Raw genomic sequence first — 25,105 nt, forward strand, 5'->3', positions numbered from 1 at the left:
GCACTGATGTAAAGTAGGGGTGTTCCCTCTCTTGGTGTCTCAGTCCCTCATCTGTGGAGGGGACCTCTGAATGGCACCCTATTCTCTAATCAAATAGTGGCCCCTGCAATGAAGCCCTGACAGCTAACATTCTCTGAAGATGTGGCTAAGCCATAGCATTACACCCTTGATAGAATGGGTCTCATTTAATGCTCCCAACCCTGAGACACTGCTGCTTTCATGATGAACCCAATGTCTCCCAGCCTCCAGGACTCTGCGCTAGTGTCCGATCTGGAACTCAAATCCCCATCGCCCACCCAACTGCTGGGACCCAGCCCTAATCCACCTCAAAAAGGCGTTCTCTTATTTCTTGGCTCCCCAAATCACAGCCCAGTGCTGCACACCCACAAAAGCCTCCATGCTCCTAGCCTCTGCGCAGGCTCCTCACCAAACTCAGCTCCAGGGCGCCCTCTACCGGAGGCGTTCCTTTACTCAATCACCAGTCTCCATTGCCTGCCAGCCACTCATAACACACCTGCTTTTGTCAGCCAAGCAAACCTGAGAGTCCCAGGAGAGTCTGAGGTCACCGACACCCTCAAGTCCCCAGGCCATCCATAGGATGCTTGGAGTTTCACTGACTCCTGGAAACATGCAAGGGGTGAGCTTGAAGAACTGGTGTGACCGTCCCCAGAAAGTGATGGAGCAGGAGTCACCCAAACTTGACATGTCTGTTCACAGCTAGACCCCATGGACTCTGTGTCCTTTGGAGATGCTACTGGGTAGCACCCCACTCCTCTCTTCTTGTTGTGAGACAGAGGCAGGGTCGTGTCTGCTACCCACCCATCTTTTTTATTTTAACACGCCAATCAATTTACAAGTCTCTAACCACATCGCCCAGCCGCATGTGTGGGGTCTCTTCTGAGTCCCCATAGCCTGGCGGAGAGTCCATAGTCTGTCCACATTATCATCCCATCAACGACAAATCCAGCCCCCTCCCCTTGTCCTGCAAAGCCCAGCACCTCTCTCCATGCTGGCCCTGATCGCTGGGCATTCCTGGGAGAAAATACACAGCCAAGACGATCTGGTTTGTAGTCCTCTAGCTTTAGTGAACAGCTCTTAGTTTTCGAAGCTGCTTTAAATTTCAGAAAAGTAAAGCAAATGGCATAGCAATCTGCACTAAGCGCCTCCTCATCAAACCAACAATTTCCTTTCTTGTGACCGCCTTAAACTGGTGAGAGGCGTTGTCACAGACACCTCTCCACTGAGACTAAAACTTGTGGTCCTCAGGGCAGACAAGACACCAGTACCCTCTCCCTTCTCTCCCACCGACTTTTCTCCAGCCACAGCTGCCCCTCCACACATGCTTGCTCTCTGCCTGGGAGACATCCCCCCGGTCTTCACTTAGTTCGACAGGTCCTCAGCCTTCTGTGTTCAGCGCATCCCCGCTTGACGGAGGGCCTCTACACTCCGGTATCTGAAACGGGATTTGCTCTTCAAACAAATCTGCTCTTCTCAGATTCTAACTATTATATCGTGGTCGTCCAGAGAGCTAAAATCAGCGTTTTCTTTCCTGCCATTCTACCCCAGATGCTAGGCACAAGTTGGTACTCGATAAAGAAAAAAAATTGATTGGTTTGGAAAAGGAAGGAGAAGAGATAAAAGAAGAAAATTCTTGCCCTTCCCCGAATACCCCCGCTGGTCATGATTTAAGGCGTCTATCAGTCTGTCTTTGCTCTAGTATTGTGCCATCTTAATTACTGCAGCTTAGAGCATGGCTGTGTCTATAAACCCAGTCACCCGCTGTGCTGGTCTACCTTCATTGCCGACTTGACTGAGCTTAGAATCACAGAGGAGACAACTTCTGAGGATGTTTGTGAGGGTGCTTCCCGCAGGGTTAACTGAGAGGGGAAGGTTGCCCTGGACGTGAGAGGCATGGGAGGTGGGGGCGGGCAGAATAAAATGGAGGAAGTAGGCCGAGAACCAGCCATCCTCTCTCTCTGGCTGGGACCTCTGATGTCGCTGCCACCATCCCTTCCTGCATAATGGACTGTGTTCCCTTAACCCTCTTAATTCTTCCTGCTTGATTACAGCAAAGAGAAGAGTAGTTAATTCACTCTGAGAATGTGCTGGCCTCTGGCTTCCAGTCTGCTTAGAGAAGCAGCTATGTCCACAGCTACACAGACACAGAACTCCTGAGTCCTCTCTTCATCCGGACTGCAATAAAGTCTAGCAGTCAGTGTGGGAAGCAACCGAGACTCTGTGTTATGTAATCTGCTGATCTATAAAGACAGCACCCTCTCCATCCAGTTCAGCCTTCCAAGGTGATGATTTTCCCACCATTTCTCCATACAGGTCTTACATATTTTGAAGTGGTCTTTGCTAGTTTGAGCCAGTATTCTGATAGTTAATATTTTTGTACCCGGAAGTCTCCTTTGTTAATTCTGATGGTTCATTCATGGATTCTTTTAGATTTTTCAACATGATCATATCATGTGCAAACAATACATTTTGTTTTTCTTTTCTAAGCCCTGTGCCGTTTGATTCTTCTTACTATGTGACCGCGCCAGCTAGGACATCTAGTACCCACTGAAAAGAAGTCTTAATAACAAACGACCTTGTTTTCTTGACTGCAAAGACAATACTCGCAATATCTCAACAAGCCTGACGCTTCTGAAGCTTTTTCTTTAATAAAAAACCTTTACCAGTTTTCTTTCGTTAAGTAGTTATCATGAATAGATCTTTAATTTTATCAGACCATTGTTCTGCATATAAGACAATCCCATTAACAGTTAATAATGATGCATTGCATATTTCAAAGTGGCCCAGGAGAGGATTCTGAATGTTCTTACCAAGAAGAAATGATAAAGGTGATGATAGCATGTATGCTAATTACCTAATTTGATCTTTACACATATATACACAAACAGAGACATCACCTCCTGTCCCATATTTCACGTCAACCAAAAAAAGAAAAACAGAAAAGGGAGAGAGATCAGATTTATTCTACTTCTAAAAGAAAGAGAAAATAACATTGGGATAACTGTAGGGTCTGGAGAGACAGCCAGTGGTTAAAATCACATGCTGCTCCTGTGGAGGACCCGCTTGGTTCTCAGCACCCACGCTGTGGCTCACAACCTTCAGGAGCTCCAGGGGATCCTTCACCCTCTTCTGGCCTCCATTGGCAACTGACTCAGATGCACAGATACACACACACACACACACACGTTATTTTTTAAAAATTGAGTTTCCGTTGCTGAATCTTTACATTCATAGAGTAAGCACAATTTGTTGGTGATGCGTTTTTTAATAAAATAAATAAGTTTAATACATTTAAATGAACAGGTTCAATTTGCTAGTAATCTGTGAGGCTTTTGCATCCATTTTCATAAATTGGGTTTTTTAATTTTACATAATCTTTCCTAGGTTTTGATATCAAGCCTATGCTACTCTTTGAAAAAACTGAGAAATATTTCCTTTTTTAATGCAGAATGTGGTTTTGGAATCATTTGCTCCTTAGGAGTTTGATAGCGTTCTCTAGGGAAGTTGTCTCTGGGATCGGGACTTTCCTTAGTGATTGGATTTTCCTGATGTCTTGAGCCGAGTCCGGCTTTATTTCTCAGGCTTGTTTAGTAAATGGTTTTTGCTCTGGAGATGGACTCTTCTTGTCTAGTGTTATTGTCATGGAGTTGAAGGTGCTTTCTTATTCATGAAGGGTCTTTGTCAGCTGTGTTCATGCCGTACCTTTCTTAGCAACGATTACTCGTGTTTGCTCTTGTCATTTTTCATTAGTCTCGTTAAGAGCCATCAATTTAATTAGCTTCTTCAAAGAACCAACTTGTAGCCCATTGATCCTCTCTGCATCATTGATGTTTTCCGATTTCAATTAATCGTGCGTCTCATCTTAATTACATTCTCCAGCCTTCATATTTTGTTCTTTCCTAACTTTGTAACATACAATTTTCGATCTATTTTTCTTATATATTCATGTAAGACTTCTATTTCCTTCTAAGAACTGCTTTAATCTGTCCATTTTTCCTTGTTTGATTCTAAATGCTTCCTAATTTCAACTTTGATTTATCCTTGGACTCAAGGGTTAATAGGAAGAGCCGTTCTTCATTTCAGAACGTGGGGGATTCCAGTTGTGTGGTCGGGTTCTAGCCCTGTTGTATTAAAGTCAAAGAATGGATGTTGTTGGTTTTAAGGTTTTACATCTTATCCATCCCTTCTTTTTGGCTCGGTATGTTGGAAATATTCCTACACCTTAGCTAGGACCAGTCTGCTGCCCTCGTGGGCTACAGCGCTGCCTCTGTGCCCTTGTGGGCTACAGCGCTGCCTCTGTGCTGCGGGTAGAGAAACTTTATGACAGGAGACATTTTATACCCTGGCTTATTGTTGTCTACTGCTTGTTATAGCAATTACTGAGAAAGTAGTGCTTAAAATATCTCTGCTGTGATTACGGTGTATCTGTTGCTCGTGTGGTTCTGTCTTGAGTCTGGATTACCGAGTGCACACATATTTTAAGTTTTATAGCTTCCTGGTATTATCAAACTTTTATTATTAAGAATAACCTTCTTTGTGCTATAAAGATTGTTTTTACCTTTTTTTATAAGTCTGTTTTTTCCTTGACAGTAATTATGGAGCCTGCTTTCTTCTGCTTTAGAGTTTGCCCAGCATCTTTGTCCCCATGCTCCTACTTCCACCTTCGTGTGCCTCTTGCAGGTCACATACAGTCAGACGTCGGGTCCTTGCTCAGTGCCGGCAAGCCAGTCTTCATCTTTTAGCCAAAGCACTGAGTACATCCATCTCCAAGTAAATGAACATCTATCTTAACTTGATCTCTCTCTCTCCCTCCTTTTTTTCAGCTGTCTTCTTTTCCCCTCCCCCACCTCTCTTTGATTATGCCCCCCCTCTTTTTTTTACTAAATGTCCTGTTTTAATTCTTTGAGCAGTTGGTTTTGAAATTACAGCGTCAGTTGTTGGCTTAGTCGAAATTAAAAGTTAGCTAAAATCTTTACTTTCTCCCAGGACAGTTACATTTTATAACAACTGTTTGTTTCAGCTCATTACATAGCAAGTGTTTTGATTTTATATATTTTTAATTGGGGGCTGTGCTCAGCAATAAAGTGCTTTTATAGCATCCACAAGGACCTGTATTCCACCCCTCAGCTCCAAAAGAAAAAAATTAGTTAAGTAGAGAACTCAAAATCTCAGCCACTGAATCCAGCCAAGTTCTGTTTCTCACCCATATCCCAGTCTGGTGCAAGTCTCAGGCCTTAGCTCTGCTTCTGCAGACGGGATCTGCTGCCCCTGAAGACAGCCTTGCAGTCCTCATGGTTTGCTTCCCTCTTAGGAAGAGCGAGAGGCAGGGTTTGTAAGTCCCGAGAGCTCCTGATTTTCTGTGTGATGCCATTTCCTTAACCACGTAGCCGGCTCCAGGGCTGTATTATGACCCACACACCCACAAGCGCATTCTCTGACGTGATCCTCAGTTCTTTCCTTTCACCGTGGCCTTTCTTTCTCAATAGAAATGGTGAGTCATCATCAGTGTGAGCTCGACTTAAAATGCTTCTTTTCCTCAGAATTGCTAACTCGTTTCTAATACCCAAAGACGTGATTTCATTGTTAGTTATGAAAAGCAAGGTGCTTCCGCAAATCTGCTAGGAGCAAAACGTCTGGGTTCTATTTTCTTCATTTCTTATACATTTGTAAGATATTCCCGAATCATATGTCTGTCTTAGAATATCTTGATAAACATAGTCAGCCACAAACTGATACTCAAGTACAAGATGTTTCCTTTGATTTGGTTTTGAGGTGGGATCTTGTAGTACAAGCCTCCAGCTTGCCCTGTAGCTGAAAATGACTCTGAATTCCGATCCTCCATCCTCCACCTCCCAAGCGCTAGGATTATGGGTATGCACCACCACGGTTTACGAAATGCTGGGGATCGAGCCTAGCATCCTGAACATGCTAAGCAAGCCCTCTACCCACCGGCCTTCAGTCCCAGCCTCCCAACTCTCGGGTTTTACAAACCTTTCTCTCATGGTAGCTCAGGAAACTCACAGTCTACCCTGGAATTATGACAAGCAATGTGCTTGTCACTGAATAATAGAAATAACACTTTCCAAGTCTTTTTCTGTCAGTTTTCTGGTTGTTCACAGTATAACCACAAAGCCAGTGGCACACACAGTGTGGTTCTTAAATGGCGTCATCTCTTTTCAATGAACCAATTTCTATGCTAGTCAGAATAAATACAATTATTTTCAGTAACAATTCTCAGTCTGTGGAGTGGCGTAGCATACTTGTCACTGGTTGGAGAGTTTGCTCCAAGGGTAACTCAGGTCTCGGGATTATCCCATCTCATGGTATCCCCACCTCAGTGGGTGGCTTCTGTGGGGGCTGTGGGAGAGGCACAGAAAATCACAGGGTGTCACTCTTGGGCCCAGAAGTACTGTGCATTGAATTGCCTCCATCTCCATTCCGAGCATCAACCCAGCATCTCAACGCTGAGTGTTTGCCAGGGACACGGGAAACTGCTTTCCTTTGAATCCGAAGGGAAGTAAATTGAAGCTTCACGCTTGTTTAATATTTAGATAAAACGCATACTTTACCCATTGGTTATTGGTGTGATTAAGATTTTACATTTTCTGCAATATTTGTGGGAGGAGAACTCAACATGCACTATCGGGTACCCCTGTCTTCTGATTTCTTTTACAACCATAAGACTTGTTTCATCATCAAATGGTGACTTCCTCCATGGAGATCAGATCTGCCTTTCATTCGATTCTAGAAAAAAAAATCTTCATTAAAGAAAACTGTAGATCAGTGCTTGCTTAGCACACATGAAGAGCCGGGTCCGTCCCCAGTACCACATAAAACCAGGTGTAGTGGCCCTGTGATCCCAGGGCTGGTGGCGTGGAGATAAGAAAATCAAGAATTCAAAGGCTTCCTTGGATAAATAGTGAGTATGAGACCAGACCGGCTACATGAGATCCAGAGAAGGGGTGTGGAAGGGGAGAGAAAAACAGAGAGGCGGGATAATTATGAAAAGAGAGCAAGAAGGAAGAAGCGGGGGAGTTTAAGATAAATTGGCTTCAAGTCAGTTTTTAGCCACATAATACCATGGCTTCTTTCTAGCCTGTTTCCCTCAAAGTGAAGTTTTTATATTAATTCTGAGATTAATTAAAGAAGTGGTATATTAATTATAGATGAATATTCAGCACCTGCCAAAAATGATTGTTTATAAATTATTGCATGATCTGTGAAGAATTTCTTTGTCATAATATATTTTGGACAAAGACTGTGGAGAATAATTAGATGGGCGGGGCAAAGGTGATGGCCGTGGGGAGCGAGGACACAGGGCAGTTAGTGCTTATCTCTGCCCATTCAGGATGAGAGGGAGCCAGTGGGCTGCCTGGCCACAGCCCCACAGCGGACACTCCCTACTGTGTGCTGCCTGGCCACAGCCCCACAGCGGACACTCCCTACTGTGTGCTGCCTGGCCACAGCCCCACAGCGGACACTCCCTACTGTGTGCTGACTGACCAGCTGAGAATCAGGAACTCCAAGCCCAGATATCTTTGGAACACAGTAGGCAGGTCCTGGTTATTTTTATTGTTTGTTTTGTCTTTATAAAGACCAAAAGTAATAGACGATGACTCAAGCCATGTACTGGGTTGAGGAGAATACATGGTTTGCTTATGGTTTCACAAGAGATTAATGATGGCAATTAACAATCTCACTACGGAGGTTCTAATATTAATATCTAACCCTCTCGCTTTACCTAAGGAAACCATTAATTTTCTTAGCCAAGTCCAATTAAGGTGAGTGTCATTGCCTAACATGATAGATAGATAGATAGATAGATAGATAGATAGATAGATAGATAGATGATAGATAGGTGATTGATAGATAGATAAGTGATAGAACAATAGATAGATAGATAGATAGATGATAGATAGGTGATAGATAGATAAATAGATTGATAGATAGGCGATAGAACGATAGAACGATAGAACGATAGATAGATAGATAGATAGATAGATAGATAGATAGATAGATAGATAGAAGTGTGTGTGTGTGTGTGTGTGTACATGTCAGTGCAATCTCCTTGGAGTCCAGAAGTGGGCATCATCCATGGACTGGAGTTGCAGGCAGCTGTGAGCCATTCAGCAGGGGTGCTGGGAGGCAAGCCCTGGTCTTCTGCAGCCGCTGCGCCATCTCTCTGGCCTGCCATTTCTCTTTCGTTCATAGTTATTCTGACTAGAGTGTGATACCTGATATCTTTGCTCAGGTGCCAATAAACACCTCCCCGTGTCCCTCACTGTCCCCAAGGCTCTGCAGAGTGGTGAGAGGCTGTTATCCAGTGTTGGGACCTTATCTTCTCTGTCCATTTCCATTTGTCCAGAACTTAGTAAGAACGAAGACTTCCGTTTGGAAAGTCAGTGTTCCCTGTTGTCTCCGCAAAGGGCTCCACTGAATGACTGCCGCTCCATCTTCTTTTGTGTCTATCACTGCTTCTGCCCAGGGCTGCTCCTCTAATCTCTGTGTCCACTGGGAGGACAGTCCATTTCAGAGCAGGCCTACCGTGAGCAGGGCTACTCCTCCCACAGACAAGCCGACGGACACGGTGTGGACATAGCACCTACCGTCTCAGGGTTTGTCTTGCGTGTGGGTGATGAGATGGCCACCATACTTTCTGTTCAGCCCCCATCCTAGCGCATGGGCCTGAGTGTGTCTCCAAGTAGGTGCTCTGTGCACACACGTTGACTGATTGCTGACAGCGGAGCCTGTGAGAACTAGGGGATCACATGAATGGATTTTCAAATGTTTGTGCATCTTTGTGCACAGTACTTTTGCTCTGTTGTAGACCTCAGTCTATTTAGATCTATACATAAGACTCTCTGTATGTGTATGTGCATGTGCACATGTGTGTGTGTGTTCATGTCTATATGTTCCTGTGGGGGCAACTATACATATATGTGTTTGTGAATGTCAGAGGTCAACATCACGTGTCTGCCTCAATCACTATTCACACTACTGCTTTTTTTCTTTTATCGAAAATGAATTTTATCTCATGTAATATATCCTGATTACAATTTTGCCTCTCTACCCTTCCCAGTTTCTCCCCACGTTCCCTCCCATCCAGATCCACTCCTTTTCTGTCTCTCATTAGAAAACAAACAGGCTTCTAAGGTATAGTAATGAAACATAACAAAATAAAATATAAAATAAAACAAAAACTATCACATTGGAGTTGGACAAGACAAACAAACAGAAGGGAAAGAGCCCAAGAGAAGGCACAAGAATCAGAGACCCACTCGTTCTCACACAGGAATCCCATAAGAACTCTAACTATCCACACAGAGGACCTGGTGCAGAGAGGCCACCTCAGTCTCTGTGAGCTCATATGAACTTTAAACACGATGAATTAGAGAGCCTTGTTTTCTTGATGTCCCCCATCTCCTCTGGCTTTTACACTCTTTCTGCCCCCTCTTACACAGGGTTCCCTGAGCTCGAGGGGAGGGATTTGATAGAGACTGAGTGTCCCAAGGTCTGTCACTCTGAATAACGTCTGCCTATGGAGGAAGCTTCTCTCTGTATTGTTCCCATCTGCTGCCGGAGGAAGCTTCTCTGTAGATGGCTGAGCAAGGCCCTCACGTATGAGTCTAATGGATCTACGTTACTCTTTTATCCAGCTGAATCTGGAGTTCACCAGTTCAGCTAGGCTGGCTGGCCAGCAAACCACAGGAACCCTCCTGTGTCTCCCAGGTGCTGGGACTAGAGGTGCTCACCTCTGCACCCAGCTGTTTTTGTTTGGTTGGTTTTTTTTCCAGATAGGGTTTCTCAGTAGTTATGGAGACAGTCCTGGAGCTCACTCTGTAGACCAGGCTGGCCTTGAACTCAGAGATCCACCTGCCTCTGCCTTCCGAGCACTAGGATTAAAGGCATGCACTGCTACCACCCAGTATTGCACAGGTTTTTATTTGGGTGTTAGGGACTGAACTGAGTTCCTTACTCTTCTATGGCGAGCACTTTACTGTCGAAGCTGTGACCCCATGCCCTGCCATGAAGAGTTTAAGTCTTCATCCTATTTCAGTCCCTAACCACTAATTCCATAGGAGAAGGAGCCCACCCGTTTTCTCCACACACCCCCAAACCAGTTCAGGACCATGCCAAGCACAACTAGACTTCAGTAAGAGAAGGAGGATGATTGGTCAATCCCATGAATGTGTGAATTCTGGATCCATGAAACCATACTTAAGTATTTCGGAGCCGGTAGGGACACAGAGGCTGTCAGCTATCCAAAGACACAACAGATGGTCAACCAATGCGTGTCTGAGGCAGTGGACTGTGCCCTAAGTGAGGGAGGCTAGCTCCTCTTTGGGTCAAGAGTGAGGTTGTTCTTATTGTGAGTCCCAGTCAGAGCTAAACCAAGATAGACAGCAGGCCCGTGTCCAGGAAGAGTCCAGTCTATGGCTACGAGACAGACTAGAGATGACAGACTGACCTCTCCAATATAAGCCACTTAGATCAGGGGAGTACATTCAACTTAGGGACGACTGGAGGATGATCATAGCTGAGTAACTTATAAAAGGAAAGTCTTTGAAAGCAGCCTCCGGAGAGCTCCCCAAACTTGTATGATGACCTGATGCTTATCCCACAAGCTTGGTTTACAGTCAGGACTTCAGTTAGAAGGTGCCGAGAAGAGCGACCAGGACCTGAGACAGTGTCTGCTTTTCCACAGCTGCGGGTCTTCAAGCTGGCCAAGTCCTGGCCCACCCTGAACACGCTCATCAAGATCATCGGCAACTCGGTGGGGGCGCTGGGCAACCTGACCTTCATCCTGGCCATCATCGTCTTCATCTTCGCCCTGGTCGGAAAGCAGCTTCTCGGGGAGTACTACGGGTGCCGCAAGGACGGCGTCGCTCTGTGGAAGGACGAGCAGCTTCGCTGGCACATGTGTGACTTCTTCCATTCCTTCCTCGTCATCTTCCGGATCCTGTGCGGGGAGTGGATTGAGAACATGTGGGTCTGCATGGAAGTCGGCGAGAAATCCATCTGCCTCATCCTGTTCTTGACTGTGATGGTGCTGGGCAACCTGGTGGTGAGTAGGGACCTCACAAAGGCTGAGTGACACCCCCACAGTGTTGGGGAGGCAGAGATGGGCGGATCCCTGGGACTTACTGACCAGCCTGCCTCTCCTAGTTAGTGGGTTATTATTTATTTTGCAAGTGGAAGACTCTGACACAAAAACAAGGTATACTCCTTCTAAGGAATGGCTGCAGGAGTTGTCCTCAGACATCCACAGGCACATCCTCACACATACAGACATACAAACACTCTGGAATGATTGGAGGGCCTTCAGACTCATCAGAGTCATGTAGGACACACACTGGGACGTGTGCTTTCAGGGGACAACCTGGCTTTCCAGGAACAAGCCTGTAGACGAGGAGGAAACCCCCCCTCCAGCATTTTCCAGCTGAGTGACTCGGAACGGAAGAGTGGCTTTCTTAGGCCCTAATTTGCTTTAAACCAAGAAAGCAATGCTTACTCATGGGTGGACGGGCAGAATTAAATTACAGGGGGTGAAAGATGTGGCTTTTCATTATGGAAGGGAAGTTTTTCCCTGGTCTGCGGTGCTCAAAGGAGCATAAAGGGCTCTCTGCTTAGATCTGAATGGTCACACTGTTTGAATCTGCTCTCAAGTTTAGGGGACATCCCTCGGGAGAACCAATTAGTCCCAGCCCTCCTTCTCCACCCCATCTCCACCCCCTCTACCTGTGAGTGAGTGTCTGTGCGCATCCTCGGGCTCCGGAAGGGAGGTATGGCCTAAGAGCGGAACCTTGTACTCTAGAAGTCAGTCAATTTGCCTCTGTCTTAAAGACTAGAGAAAGCGCAGCTGAGAGGATAAACACACGTTCACACTTGTCTGTTTCCCACCCTGCTCCCCGAGGACACACATGCCTTCTGCTAGTTCTTCGTGGCAGACCACCTAACGCACCACACTCTGGTTGCTTCTTTGCCATCAGCAGCACGGCCCCCTACTGTGGCGAGGAATCCTTGTCCTCACAAGGCAGGGTACCCAAGACATCGCCAAACTCTCCTCATGGTACCCAGGGCATGCATTCTGCGAAGACATGAGTCTTCTAGGTGAGCAGGGACAGCCCAGGGCAGAGGAGGCCTGAGTGATCAAGACTCTGCCAGTGAGGTGCTGGAGAGCCTCTGTGGTGGCCCGTATTGATGTGACTTGGTAGGAGCCACCTAGGACACACCTCTAGGTGTGCCCATGCAGGCATTTCCAGAGAGGTTTGACTGAGGAGGGAAGAGCCGCCTGAATGCGGTGACACTATCTCCCATGCTAGCCAGCAACACTGAATAGGAGTAAGACCAAGGACCAGAATCCGTCTCTCTCTTTCTCGGCTTCCAATGCAAAGTGATGGATGTGCCTCCCCTTCCACACCTTCCCTTAGGTGCTCAACCTTTTCATCGCCTTGCTGCTGAACTCCTTCAGTGCTGACAATCTCACAGCCCCAGAGGATGATGGGGAGGTCAACAACTTGCAGGTAGCATTGGCCAGGATTCAGGCATTTGGCCATCGGTCCAGTCAGGCCATTTCCAGTTACTTCAGGAGCCACTGCCGGCTCCGCTGGCCAAAGGTGGAGCCCCAGCTCGGGGCAAAACCCTCCCTTCCCAACTCCAAAGCTGAGAACCACATTGCTGCTGGTGCCGTCAACAATGCAGTGGGGAGCCCAGCAAAGCCAGCTCTCAACGGCCCCAAGGAAGACCACAGGGACTTCATCACCGATGCTAATGTGTGGGTCTCAGTCCCCATTGCCGAGGGAGAATCTGATCTCGAGGAGCTCGAGGAAGACATTGAACAGAATTCTCAGAGCTCTTGGAAGGAAGAGAGCCCCAAAGGAGAGGTAAGTGTTCCTCAGTGGGCAGACAGCCGCAGGAAGTGGGCGGAGCCTTAGCAGAGAGTGACCCTGTTAGTCACTTTTCCCATCACTGTGACAACATATCCGATAGAAGCAGCTTAAAGGGAAAAGAAGAACTCATTTTGTCGCCTGGTCTGAAGGTCTGCTCCATCACGGATGGATGACATCGTCACATTGGGTCACAGCTGGGGAACAGAGATGAAGGCTGGTGTCTCTTCTTTATTCAGCCCAGGACCCCAGTCTTCAGGGATACTGCCCACATTCAGGGTAGGGCTTCCCGCCTCAAAGACACACCTATAGGTGTGTTTCCATGGTGATTCGAAATCCAGCCAAGTAAACAAGGAAGATTAACCCTCTGAGAGGCTCTCCAGCATCAGGGTGGCAGCGCCCTGAATCCTGGCAACCCAGGCTTAGGCAACCCTGCCAAACAGAAACTGAAACCATGCCCTGCATTCCAGAGGAGGTGCTCCTTCACCTCAGCGAGGAGAAAGCTTCAGCATCCTTAGGAAGACAAATGGGGGCAGGGGCAGGTGAGCCCAGACCGCTCCAAGGCGCTTGCCATTACAAGTCTTTCACATATGCTGCCCCCGCTCCAGCAACCTGGGCTCTTCCATGAGTGGCTAAGGGTGTGCCGCAGAACCAGGTGTCATCAGAACACAGCCTCAGCGCAGCTCCTCCCCCTGGCTGTTCTGACACCTTTACAGAATTCTTCCAGACAAGAGATGTTGGGAGGAAATGTTCAGAACCAAAGACTTTAAGGCACCCTGATGCCTTCTGATAATGCACGGGGTCCTAGTGCCATAAGCTGGTACCTCAGTGATCCGGGGCATCCATTGTGTTCCATGAGGGGTACAGGGGTCCCCTGAGCATCCCCACGTACACACAGCGCTGCTGGCCAGGCCACTAGATCTATGCCTGGTGTCCACAGCTCTCCCATTGCCTTCCTCCCCCGCAGTTGTCATCTATACCCAGCAGCTGCTGCTATCCACTATCATTTTCTAGATTCCTTTGTCTGAGTGACAGCCGAGGCCACAGTGTCACCTCCCGGGAGTGAGGGATATGAACTCTCTGATGGTTGTCTGCCAGTCAAGCGCATGTTCAGTTAGTTTGGAGTCCTTGGGGTGAGCGTGCTCAGATGACCTTAGTTCGTGACCAGCTTGACTTCTGGCAAGGTACTGAGGGCCGTGGCTGTTATTGTGGAACCAAATCTCCTGCAATGTACTTTAACAAGTATTAATATATTTAGTGATCAAAAGAACGAAATGAAGTGACTCTCACCTTCTTTACTTTACAGAAGGAACAAAAAAGATCAGAAAAATTAGATATATTTCCTAAGGTCATACAGATGCAGATGGAGCCAGAAGTTACATACACCCCCATGCTTACTTCACACACGTGTACACATGCGTGTGAGGTGCTTGTGTGAGGGCCTCAGCTCTGGAGGCCTGTCAGCTGCCAAAGCTCTTCAGATTCGGAAATGAGCAATGGAAATTAACTCAGTTACCCAGATGGACCCTCTCTCGCCAGCAGGCACAGCTGCCGGAAGAACAAAGGCACGAAGGCCTTGAAGTGCCTAAGAGCCCAGGCTCTGGGATGTCCTCGGAGGACCTGGCTCCGTACCTGGGTGACAGATGGAAGGGTCGCAGCACCCCTCAGGTCCCTGCTGAGGTAGGTATGTGCGCTCCCTGGAGAGGCTCGGCAGGATGGATACTCTTGGAGGATGGGGGCAGGACCAGAGGTGCATCCCAACCACAGGGCCTCCTCCTCCAGCCTCTGGTTAATCACACGTGATGCCGTGCAGCTGAACCTCACCCCCAGCTGTAAGGACGGGACGAAAGAGTGTAGCTCTCCCCCCCCCCCCAGGCTGCGGGACCCAGGGCCAGCTCCTGCCCCCTAAACCTCTGCATGTTCGTTCTATAGAACTGTGTGGCAGTGCCTATTTGGTAAGGTTATTTGGAAGCTTAAATGAGATACTGCTCATCAAACGTTCAGTTCTCGTCTGAAATGGAGTAAGTGCCCAGAAAATGACAGCCAAGAGAAAGAAAGGAACAAAGGTAGCGAACAAAGAGAGTCAAGTAATCTTTCGGAGACAACAGCCAAAGTAGAGGTGTTTCCTGGGCGAGAGAGTCTTCCTGGGGGGCGCTCCCTCTTTCCTTTGTCCGCATCATTCTCTCTAGCCTAAAACAGCCTGGGGTGGAGGGAGGCTGTCTCCAGGTGCATGGTGAGCTGACAGCCTCACAGAAACCAAGCAGGGAGGACACTCAGCCGTGGGATGCGGGAGGAGGTAAAAATAAACCATGGAGTCACCTACAAAGCCTGGGGGAAAGGCTTGTGGAGAGAGCTACCTGTGAAGAGGCAGTGTCTCGGGCGAGGAAGATGGTTTAGCTGGTACCGCATTTGGTGGGCGTGCAGAAAACCTGACTCTGTATCCGCAGCCCCCAGGTAAAGAGCTGGGCACGCTAGACCACTCCTACAATCTCAGTGTTGTGCAGGGGGAGGGGCAGACAAGAGGATCTGTGGTGTTTGGTGGTCCTCCAGTCTAGGCAAGTCAGTGAACTCCATGTTCAGTGGGAGATCCTGCCTAGAAAAAAGGAGGGAGCGGCTGAGGAAGACGGCTGACTTGAGCCTCGGGCTTTCCCGCAAGCACGCATGTCAGTGCTCATGTGCCTCCACACGCGGTCACACGCGCACAAAGCACTGAATCTTTAGTGTTTTCACTGCCACTGTAGGGAACTCAAGACTTTAACTTCACACCTCACTCCCAAGTGCAGCTGTGTGACAGCCACTGGACCGGGCCAAGATAAGGCAAACACAATTCACCCACACACACACTTATCGAGCCCTTCGGCGTGAGGAATGTCAGCAACTGGCTTTGAGCCCAGGCAAGGCTGACCACAGCAGACTCAGATAAGAAGGGCATGGGCTGCGATGGGGTTTGGGGGCCCTGGACACAAGCCGTTTAGTCCCTGGTGGCTGAGGGTTGTCACATTCTGCCTGTGGGTATCATACCTCTCTAAATTGATCTATGGACCACCTGGCTAGCTTCCCCTCCTCTGTGCTGTCGCACATAACTTCTGGGTGTATGTTTGAATTCTGCTTTTGTTTTCTTGGCCATAACCCTGGCCGGGCAGGGAGGTGCTGTCAGTGACAGATGGGGACCCACCCTCCCATTTGGTTCCATTAGCCAAGTGATCAGGTTCACTAACACAAGAGCCGCTCTGCCTCCTAATTGAATTCGTCTGGAGACATTACAGGCCAGTGCCGCTGGGAGGACAGCAGGGCCCCACAACACAGCTCCCCGATTAAATATTCAAGTGCATTGAAAGCTGAGCATCTTTATGGGTGTAATTACAGCGTCTCGGGCCATTGCCAGCTCTCCATCAGGCCCCAGCTAAGCCACAGGGCTCCGCGTGGAGCATCCGTGTCCCGGCCTTAGCTGCTGAGTCCCAAGCCAAGGCAGTTGACAGCAGAGCCTGGGCCCTGAGGGGGCTAACCTTGCCAGGGACAGGTGTCCCAGGTTCCTCAAAGAGCCACCTTCACTGCCCTGAGCCTCTGCCCTACAGGGAGAAGACGACACAAGCTCTTCTGAGGGCAGCACAGTGGACTGCCCGGATCCAGAGGAAATCCTCAGGAAGATCCCCGAGCTGGCAGATGAGCTGGATCAGCCAGATGACTGCTTCGCAGAAGGTATAAGGAGCATGGAAATCTGTCCATGTTGATCAGGTTTAGAGTCCCGCCCCAGCTCTCACCTCAGCGCCTGTGTGAGCAGAACCATGGACCAGCATCCAGGGGAACCAAACAAACAGGCTCGCTCCAGGCCTGAGGCACCTGTGCCAGACACAAGTACTGTCTATGCCGCAAAGACAGACTCGGTGTACCGTCTGCCCTCCTCCCCTTCAGGTACACCTTGTGTACCAGCCCTCTTGAGTTTGAAATGGTATCACTCTGACCTGGTTGAAGATGAAGAACCACAGGAAGGAGGGCCACGGAGTGTCTGCTCCGTGATATCTTCGGTGTCGTTCTGAAAAGTGGGGCCTGTGCTGATTCACTTCCCCCCTTGGCATTTAAAAATGCGAGGCACACTACAGTCTCCATAGACACTCACATGAAAGACGAATACACAAATACTTCCTACCACGAAGGTAGTTGTGGCCTCAGTAACTTTAAATAAGTAGGAATTATGGGGAACCACATTTCATTGAGTCCCTGCTTCCATTTGAACTGGGTTAAGCTAGACCCAGACCCTGTCCCAGACATGTGGCTCTCCAGGTCCAGCACGGGTAAGGCTGTAGCCTCCCAGGTACCATCAGATTCAGGACTCACTGTGTGTCAGTCTTCGAAGGGATGTGTGGGCACGAGGATGGGGACCACCAGGTTCATTTATAAAAAGGAAGAAGCCTGGGGAAAGCATCTGAATGGTAAGGGCAGCATGGGAGGAGCACCTAATGAGCTAGACTGAAAGGGGAGGGACCACTCCAGGAAAGGAGTCTTCCCTGATGGAGCATAATGGGCTTTCCCAGCAGGCCAGAACGCTGTCATCCTGCTCGACTATCCCCCACGATATAGTCCACTCCCCCTTCCGTTCTATGATCACACACCATGACTAAAAGCAACTGAGGGAAGGAAAGGATTTATTTGGCTTCTAAGTCACCGTCACCCTTGAGAGAAGTCAGAGCAGGGAACTCAAGCAGGAACATGAAGCATGCTGTGTGTGCTTGCCCACAGGTTCACGCTTAGCTAGCTTTCTTACAGAGTCCAGGACCGGCTGCCTAGGGGATGGTGCTGCCCACAGTGGGCGGAGCTCTCCAACATCAATTAGCAGTCACGACAATACAGACATACCCATAGAGTGACTGATGTGTCTAATTGACAGTTGGAGCTAACTAGGACCCTGTCTACCACCTCTCCCTCCAGGCTGCACTCGCCGCTGCCCCTGCTGCAAAGTGAATACCAGTAAGTTTCCGTGGGCCACGGGCTGGCAGTTGCGGAAGACCTGCTACCGCATCGTGGAGCACAGCTGGTTCGAGAGTTTCATCATCTTCATGATCCTGCTCAGCAGTGGGGCGCTGGTAAGGGAAACGGGGGTTCCCAGGCTCAATGGCCTCGAGCTGGGCGCTGGTAAGGGAAACCGGGGTCCCGGGCTTAGTGGCCTCCAGCTGGGTTGGGCTTTCATCTAAAGACCTTAGAGCTGCCTCGGTAGGGCTGCCCCCAAGACTTGAGCAGAAAATCCCCAGGCCACAGATGGTGGGAAAGCTTTCCCCAGTACACCACATAGGAGGTATTCAGTATGCCCCTCCCATGACATTCTAAACCTAGATACAAGCTTTTCCAGCAATGATTGCATGCCTCCACTTCATAGATGGAAAACTCAGACTCAGATGGTTAGAGGACTCTCCCATTGTCACCAGCTAGAAAGCAGCAAAACCTAACTTTACCCATAAAGGATCCCCAAACCCTTGACTTTCTACCCCCTGGTCTTCCAAACACTGGCTTTTTCGGAAGACCAAGTTCATCTTCCCCTTCTTAGCAAACCACGTGCCCGCTGATTCTTCGGTCTCACGGTCTTCTCAGGCATCATTTTCTCTAGTCTAGTCGTCTGGAGAGTGTGTGAAAACATAGGTCCAGTTGGAGGCGAGATGACAGAACCCGAGAGCTTGCATTTCCGACAAGCTGCAGGCTGAGACAGACACGGGCAGCTGAGAGCCGTTGAACAGCAGGGTTTTAGGGAATAGAAACTTGTGGAGCTCTGCAATACTCCAGAGGCTGCTGGCCAAATGCTGGACCCTGAAGACCAGGGAAAGGTTCTCTCCCCCATGAGTGCCCAGCCTAATTAAGCCAAGTGGACACAGGCATTGGAAGGGACTTACTGTCCTCATTTAGCCAATACTTTGACACACAAAAATGCTGGTGTCAGAGACTCAGCTGGGGTCCAAGCTAATCTGCCTTCCTCAGCACTCAGAGCTCCCATCTCCCCATGGGCCTGCCCCAAAAGGTGCCCTTTGTTCTCTGTACCCTGCTGCTGCTCCCTTCTCTCTCCTCCTCTCTCTCTACAGTCTAGTGCCAACCTCCCCATTCCCAGGGGAGCACTCAAATCCTGCAGCAGCCGTTCTGCCCCAGCCCCACCCCCAGCAGCTTCCCTTCGCTCCCTCTCTCCTTTCCTATGGGACCAAACAGACACCAAATTTAGTCTTCTTTATGCTTTTGCTTTGAGTGCTTAAAAAAAAAAGCAACATGGATTTTCATCTGACAAAGTGAAGTGAGAAAAAGGAACTTGGAAATTATAGAAAAAGATAAAGGAAAAAATCCACCATTTTCCTGTCACTCAAAGAGAAACTCACTTTGAAAGCACTTTGGTGTGGCTCTTCCCAGCTCTCTTATACACAGAATATATAAATATTCTAAAAACATAAATGTATGTATGTGTTCTATGGTTTCTCAAGAAATTTCCTCAGGAAATATGCTCATACAAACTCATTTAACAGCCACAACATACTTCATTATAGGAACATGCCCCTCATTTACTCAGTCGGTGCCTACATCCACACCTCACATGGACCACACATCTTCCTTTTTGGAAATTTTAAATGAAAATCAGAAATAATGAATGACTGTCAGAAATACTGAGTGGTTTCAGAGCTGTGGGATAATCACCAGAGACGTTGAATGGCTATCAGAGTTATTGAATGGCAGTTGAAGATTTTGAATGACTTTTACAGATGTTGAATGATAAACAGAGCTTTTGATGGTTGGAGAGTTTGAATGACTATTACAGATGTTGAATGATGATCAGAGGTATTTAATGACTGCTAAGAATATTGAACACTAGACAGAGCTATTGAGTAATGGTTGGAGACACCGACTGTTGGCGATTTTTGAATGTCTACCTGGCTTAGGTTTGGTCTGAGATCCAGAGGTTGGAGCCATGTCTCTTGATCCAACAGTTTGTTGGGGCTTACTTGTGGATGAAGCAGAGGAGGACAGCAGGGTGTCAGGGAAAGAAGCTGAGAAATGATGTCCAGCCTCAGCTGATTGCACAGGAGCCCTGACCACCCAGGGTACCATAGACTTGCCCCACACGGAGGCAAACTGGGGACCAACGCCAATGGCTAGTACTGTCCCAGAGGTGGGGATCTAACCTAGGAAGCACTTCCCAAAGTGGACTCAGTTTGATCCATGCCATAGAACTGCTACCAGCAGCTGTGTGTTGACGCCTCACGCAGAGAGTCATATAGACCCTGACAGCACCCAGCGTCTTTAGCACATCCTTAAAGCTATGTTGACCCGATACTTGACAGCCTTTTGGCTCCCAAGTATGAGCTGTTTTTTTACTCCTCTCAGTCATTCCTGAAAGTGAATCCCCAGCAGACACACCAACACTGGGGGCCATCTTCATCTCTGATGGAAGGAAAAGTTGGCACCTCTTTTTAACTTGAATTTCCTTGATTACCTATGAGATGAAACACTCATTTTCAGAAGTTCCTTGGTGATTCTTTCCTTTCTCGTGGACTGCCTGTGGTCATCCTTCTGTGCTTTTATTTTTAAAAATAAGTCACTGCGAATATCCCTTTGGTTTGCTTCCAAAATCTAACCCAGGGTTCCTTTTCTCACTTCTACCCAACAGCCCTATGGGGCACCAGGACTGCGTGTCCCTGTGTGCTGCGATGTGTTAGCTCCTATCCCACAGTGCATCCTCCACGGCCCACTTAATCCTCAGAGCAAAGAAAGGAAACTTGGCCGCGATGACTACTAAGGCTATTCCCCAGAGGCTGTGGGTAGGGCTGGCTGGTCCTTGCGGTGGGTCAGGACCCCACTGCTATGGGCCATTCTTCTCTCGTCCCTGCAGGCCTTTGAGGATAACTACCTGGAACAAAAGCCCCGAGTGAAGGCTATGCTGGAGTACACCGACAGAGTGTTCACCTTCATCTTTGTGTTTGAGATGCTGCTCAAGTGGGTAGCTTATGGCTTCAAAAGATATTTCACCAATGCCTGGTGCTGGCTGGACTTCCTCATTGTGAATGTGAGTGGCTCTAGGCACTCCGTGGGGGTGGAGCTGGGGATCTCACCATGGACAGGTTCTGTGGCTAGGACAAAAGCAGCTCTATGCACTCCGTGGGGGTGGAGCTGGGGATTTCACCATGCACTGGTGCCGCAGCTGGTACAGATGTGGCTCTGACAATGGTCTCTATGGGGCTGCTTTGAGCACTGAGTTAGAAGTCAGGATAACTTTGCATGTCAGTGAATGGTGAGCCCTGACCGGGAAGCTCACAGTTTGTACAGTTTGTACACTGTTGTGACCTCAGGTGAAGCTGCAGGCCTGCAGACTCTGTCAGGTTAACTGCTGCAGCCTTCTGCCTTCATATCCTAAGCAAGATGGCACAGGCACCCAGGCTGCCCTGAATTCTCACCACTTGCCGGGGCTCTGGACCTCTCAGGGCCCTGTGGTCTACAAAAAGAAGCTGCCTGCTAACTGCATGGTCTCCGGTCCTGGCTGTGCTGTAGATACCATGGAGCTAAGCTCACTGCTAACCCCTGCATCAGCAGATCGGCCATGTGCCCCCCCCCCATTCTGCCATCGCTCCACTGCTCTGCCCCCTGCGAAAACATCTCCTTGGCTTTTCAAGATGTCAGCCTGTGTTTCTTGCTCACTGATGTCTAGATGAGGGTTTTTGTGAGCAGGGAAAGCCCTTTTGTCTCTGTCTCCCTCCACCTGCAGCCACTTGCACCAAGGTCATGCACACCAGAAATGTCAGGAAACATGTCTGTGTCTGCTATGTGCCTCCTGAAGCTCGCTGGGATCCAGTGCAGAATATTCTGTCTAGCCTGAGTTAGCAATATCTCCACAACGGGCCCGCATGTAACTCCCTGCTTTCCTGATACCGGTGTGCCGGTGGTAGCAGGTCACTGTGCCATGGGGACCCTGAGAAGCCTGGAATCTGAGTTCCTAGTGACAGTCCTCTGCATGTGAAGAAATTATTCACAAATAAGAAGACAATGCTTTCTTCTGTCTCGCACTCTGCCGAGAGCTCTTGTTTGTGTAGACTTCATTGTTTTCCAGCCCTCATCTCCTTAAGAAGCCTCTTCTTAAACTGGGTGTGGTGGTGCATGCCTTCAATCCCAGCACTCAGGAGGCAGAGGCAGGTGGAGCTGTGTGGGTTCTAGGCCAGCCTGGTCTGCAGAGTGAGTTCCAGGACAGCCAATGCTACACAGAGAAACCCTGTCCCGAAAAGAAGAAAAGGGAAAAGGAAGAGGAGACTCTTCTTTATTGTGACTGTCCGTCCTTCCTTCCCTGTGTCCATCTTCCCATCTATTCCACTATTTACTTCTTCGTCCTTCCTTCCTTCTTTTTTTCCTTTCTTCCGTCCTCCCAAGAGTCCTTTCTCTGCCCTTTTCCTTCCAGCTGTCCCTTTCCACTCATCTTTTCCTCTTCCCTTCATCCTTGCCTTCCTCTGTCCACTCACCAACTGGTGTTTAACCCCTGTATCTCTCTTCTAAACAAATATCCAGGCATTTACCCTTCTGTCCAACCACTCATTCACCATCTCTCCAGGCATGCGTCCTTTTATCCATGTGGTCTACCATCTTTCCAGACCGCCTTTGCCAACCTCTGATTGTCAGTTTTAAATGCCCCCCACTGAGGACCACCTGGAAAGAGTCTTCACTGAGGGATTGTCTACAGCTAGCTGGCCTGTAGGCATGCCCTTGGAGATGGCCTTGATTGCTAGCTGGGGTTGGAAGGTCCACCCTGAATGTCTGCTGCACCGGTTTGTGGGCTGATCCCTGAGCTGTACAACAGGGAAGACAGATGGGTAGAAGCAGCGAGGAGACAAGCAGCAGCTCTTCGTTGTTCTCTGCTATGCTTGCGGATAGGATGTGACGGCTGCTGGAGTTCTGCCTTGAGTTCCTCAATGATGGGCTGTGGCCTGGAGCATGAGCCAAGCAAACCCTTCTTCGCCTTGGCTGCCTGGGATGCTTCGTCTCAGCCACAGAAGGAAAGCAGAGCACAATCTATCCCCCCGCCATGTTCCCCCTACCGTCCATTCATCCCCTTCTCTTCCAGCTTATCCACCTATTCAAACTTTCAGCCATTCACTAATTTCTTCCACTCATCTATGGCTCTCCATCTATCATGCATCTGTCCATCATTTTACTTAGCTGTTCGTTCTTTCATCTATCCATTCTTTCCCTTCATCCATACTTTTTCCTTTTTCTGATTCTTTCTCTGACCCTTGCGCTCAACTGTCTATCCTACCCATCTTTGGTGGCCTTTGATCCTTTCTTCCTCCCATCTTTTCATCCATGCCGACATGATTCTTTCTTTTCTTGCATCTATCAAATATTTATTTGCAAAATCTTTTCAATGCAAAGTTGCTACATGGAATGCTCTGGGAAACATGGAAGCAAGAAATAGACAGTCGGCAAGGCACAGTGTTATATGCCTAGGATCCCAGCACCGGAGAGGCTGGCAGAGGAATACTGGGAGTCTGAGGCCAGCCTGGCTACATAGTAAGACCTGTCCCCCAAAAGGAAAGGGGATAGAATGGATGGGAAGGGGAGGAAGGAGTGATTTGGAGGATAAAAAAAATGAAGGGAAGAAGGATACAGAGATGGGGGGGAAGTGGAAGATGGATAGGAAAAGAGGGGAGAGGAGGAAGAGAGGAGAGGAGGGGAAATGAAGGGTAAAGAAAGCAAGAGAGGGGTAGGAGGAGAGAGAGATCTCCCCTAGGAGTTTCCGCTTTAATCTTCCTAGATGGGACATACTCAGAGAAGTAAATGTGTTCAAAGGGTGGGTGTGGTGGACACTGCTGAGGACAGTCACCACTGAGGTGACACAGAAGCATGAGCTTTCTTCCCCTCGGTGGGCAGAGTGTCTCGGAAAGCTTCCTGTAGGAACACAAGTGAGAGCAGAGAGGTGCCGGAGGAAGGCCAATCCGAGTTGAAAGCACAACCACAGCCACAAGTTCAACATGGAGAACCATTCGACCTGAGCAGGATGTGGCTAGAAAGACAGGCTGTGGTCACATGACCCAGACTGCTGAGGTCCTAGAGAAGAGCGGAAGTGGGGGGGAACCAGGGTCTTAGCCAGAATTTCGGTAGAGTGTGGAGGAGACAGGCGCAGTATTAGTCCTGACGGTAAGCTGTGGAGCTGGTGTTCTGAGCGATACAAGAGGTGGGCTTGGCAGGGTTGTCTGCTCCATCGGTAAAGTTTGAACAAGAAACAGCTTTTCCTGAAGGATGTGCAAAAGACTGACATAAAACTGGCCCTGAACCATGCTGTCCTCAGCCAGGCAGACAGCTGGGTGCCTGATGGTGTCTGGAGCCTTGTGTTAATGCAAGAAGGAAGTCCTTTCTATCCTGTTTGTTGTGGTCGCTGTTGGCCTGGTAGAATAGGCCACCCATTCAGAGAATGGGTATTATTTCAGACACAGGGATCCACGTGTCAACTCCTTGCTTTCCAGAGTCCTGGAACAGGCACCAGGGTAAGTAATCTAAGCCCTAATTCAGCACCATCCAGGGTGTTGTGGGTCTGGCTCACAGTCCCATAAAGCTAAGCTTGTCCCCAGAATGTTTCCCCCTAGTATCTTGAGAGTTCCTGCAAGAAGTGGCTGTTTTTAATGACAGCCTGTGTCCTTTGATGTCCTTGGGATAGCACCTAACGAGAACCGGCAGACCAACAGGGACTCACTGCTCAGCTGGACCTCAGATGTCTCTTGAAGCTAGAGCTCAGACAACTGCACAGCTACGAGAACTAGCCGACTTGGGGTCGGACCCCCTCCTTACCACTTGAATCTTGTATTTTAAAAAGGGCGAAAGTGTCTTAATCCAGTGGGCCACAAAGCCAGGAATCAAGAGGGACCTAAACAAATACACACAAGCAGGATTCTTTCCAACCCAATTTTCTAAGAGATACAATCAAGACTAACTTTTAGATCCCTCAAAATAAGCATATTAGTTACCTTTCTGTTCTGTGAAGAAAGGGTTTGTTTTGGTTTATGATAGAATCCATCACCTCAGGGAAACGTGACAACAGGCAGAGAAGCGCGGCAGCGGGAGCTAGATGGTCACACTCTCACCCTCACACAAGAAGCAGAGAGAGAGAGAGAGAGAGAGAGAGAGAGAGAGAGAGAGAGAGAGAGAGGCAGGCAGGGTGGGGAGAAGAAGTAGGACAAGGCTATAAGCCTTCAAAGCCA

The 25,105-nt window shown here is 48.6% G+C and overlaps 1 protein-coding gene across 5 annotated transcripts in view; it reads left to right on the top strand.

The window, feature by feature from the left end:
• Nucleotides 1-25,105, top strand: part of Scn10a (sodium voltage-gated channel alpha subunit 10) — a 90,923-nt gene that overhangs the window by 50,296 nt on the left and 15,522 nt on the right. For 3 of the 5 annotated variants that reach the window (XM_050141558.1, XM_050141559.1, XM_050141562.1), the window contains 6 exons: nucleotides 10,724-11,083; nucleotides 12,450-12,902; nucleotides 14,445-14,585; nucleotides 16,481-16,604; nucleotides 17,832-17,986; nucleotides 20,761-20,934. In XM_050141558.1, coding sequence (XP_049997515.1) covers nucleotides 10,724-11,083; nucleotides 12,450-12,902; nucleotides 14,445-14,585; nucleotides 16,481-16,604; nucleotides 17,832-17,986; nucleotides 20,761-20,934 — 1,407 coding nt within the window. The remainder of the gene's footprint in view (nucleotides 1-10,723; nucleotides 11,084-12,449; nucleotides 12,903-14,444; nucleotides 14,586-16,480; nucleotides 16,605-17,831; nucleotides 17,987-20,760; nucleotides 20,935-25,105) is intronic. The other 2 variants (XM_050141560.1, XM_050141561.1) reach the window with 1 other exon arrangement.

Source organism: Alexandromys fortis, unplaced genomic scaffold (assembly GCF_014885135.2).
Source record: "Alexandromys fortis isolate MF-2015 unplaced genomic scaffold, M_Fortis_MF-2015_v1.1 scaffold_44, whole genome shotgun sequence".
NCBI lineage: Eukaryota > Metazoa > Chordata > Mammalia > Rodentia > Cricetidae > Alexandromys > Alexandromys fortis.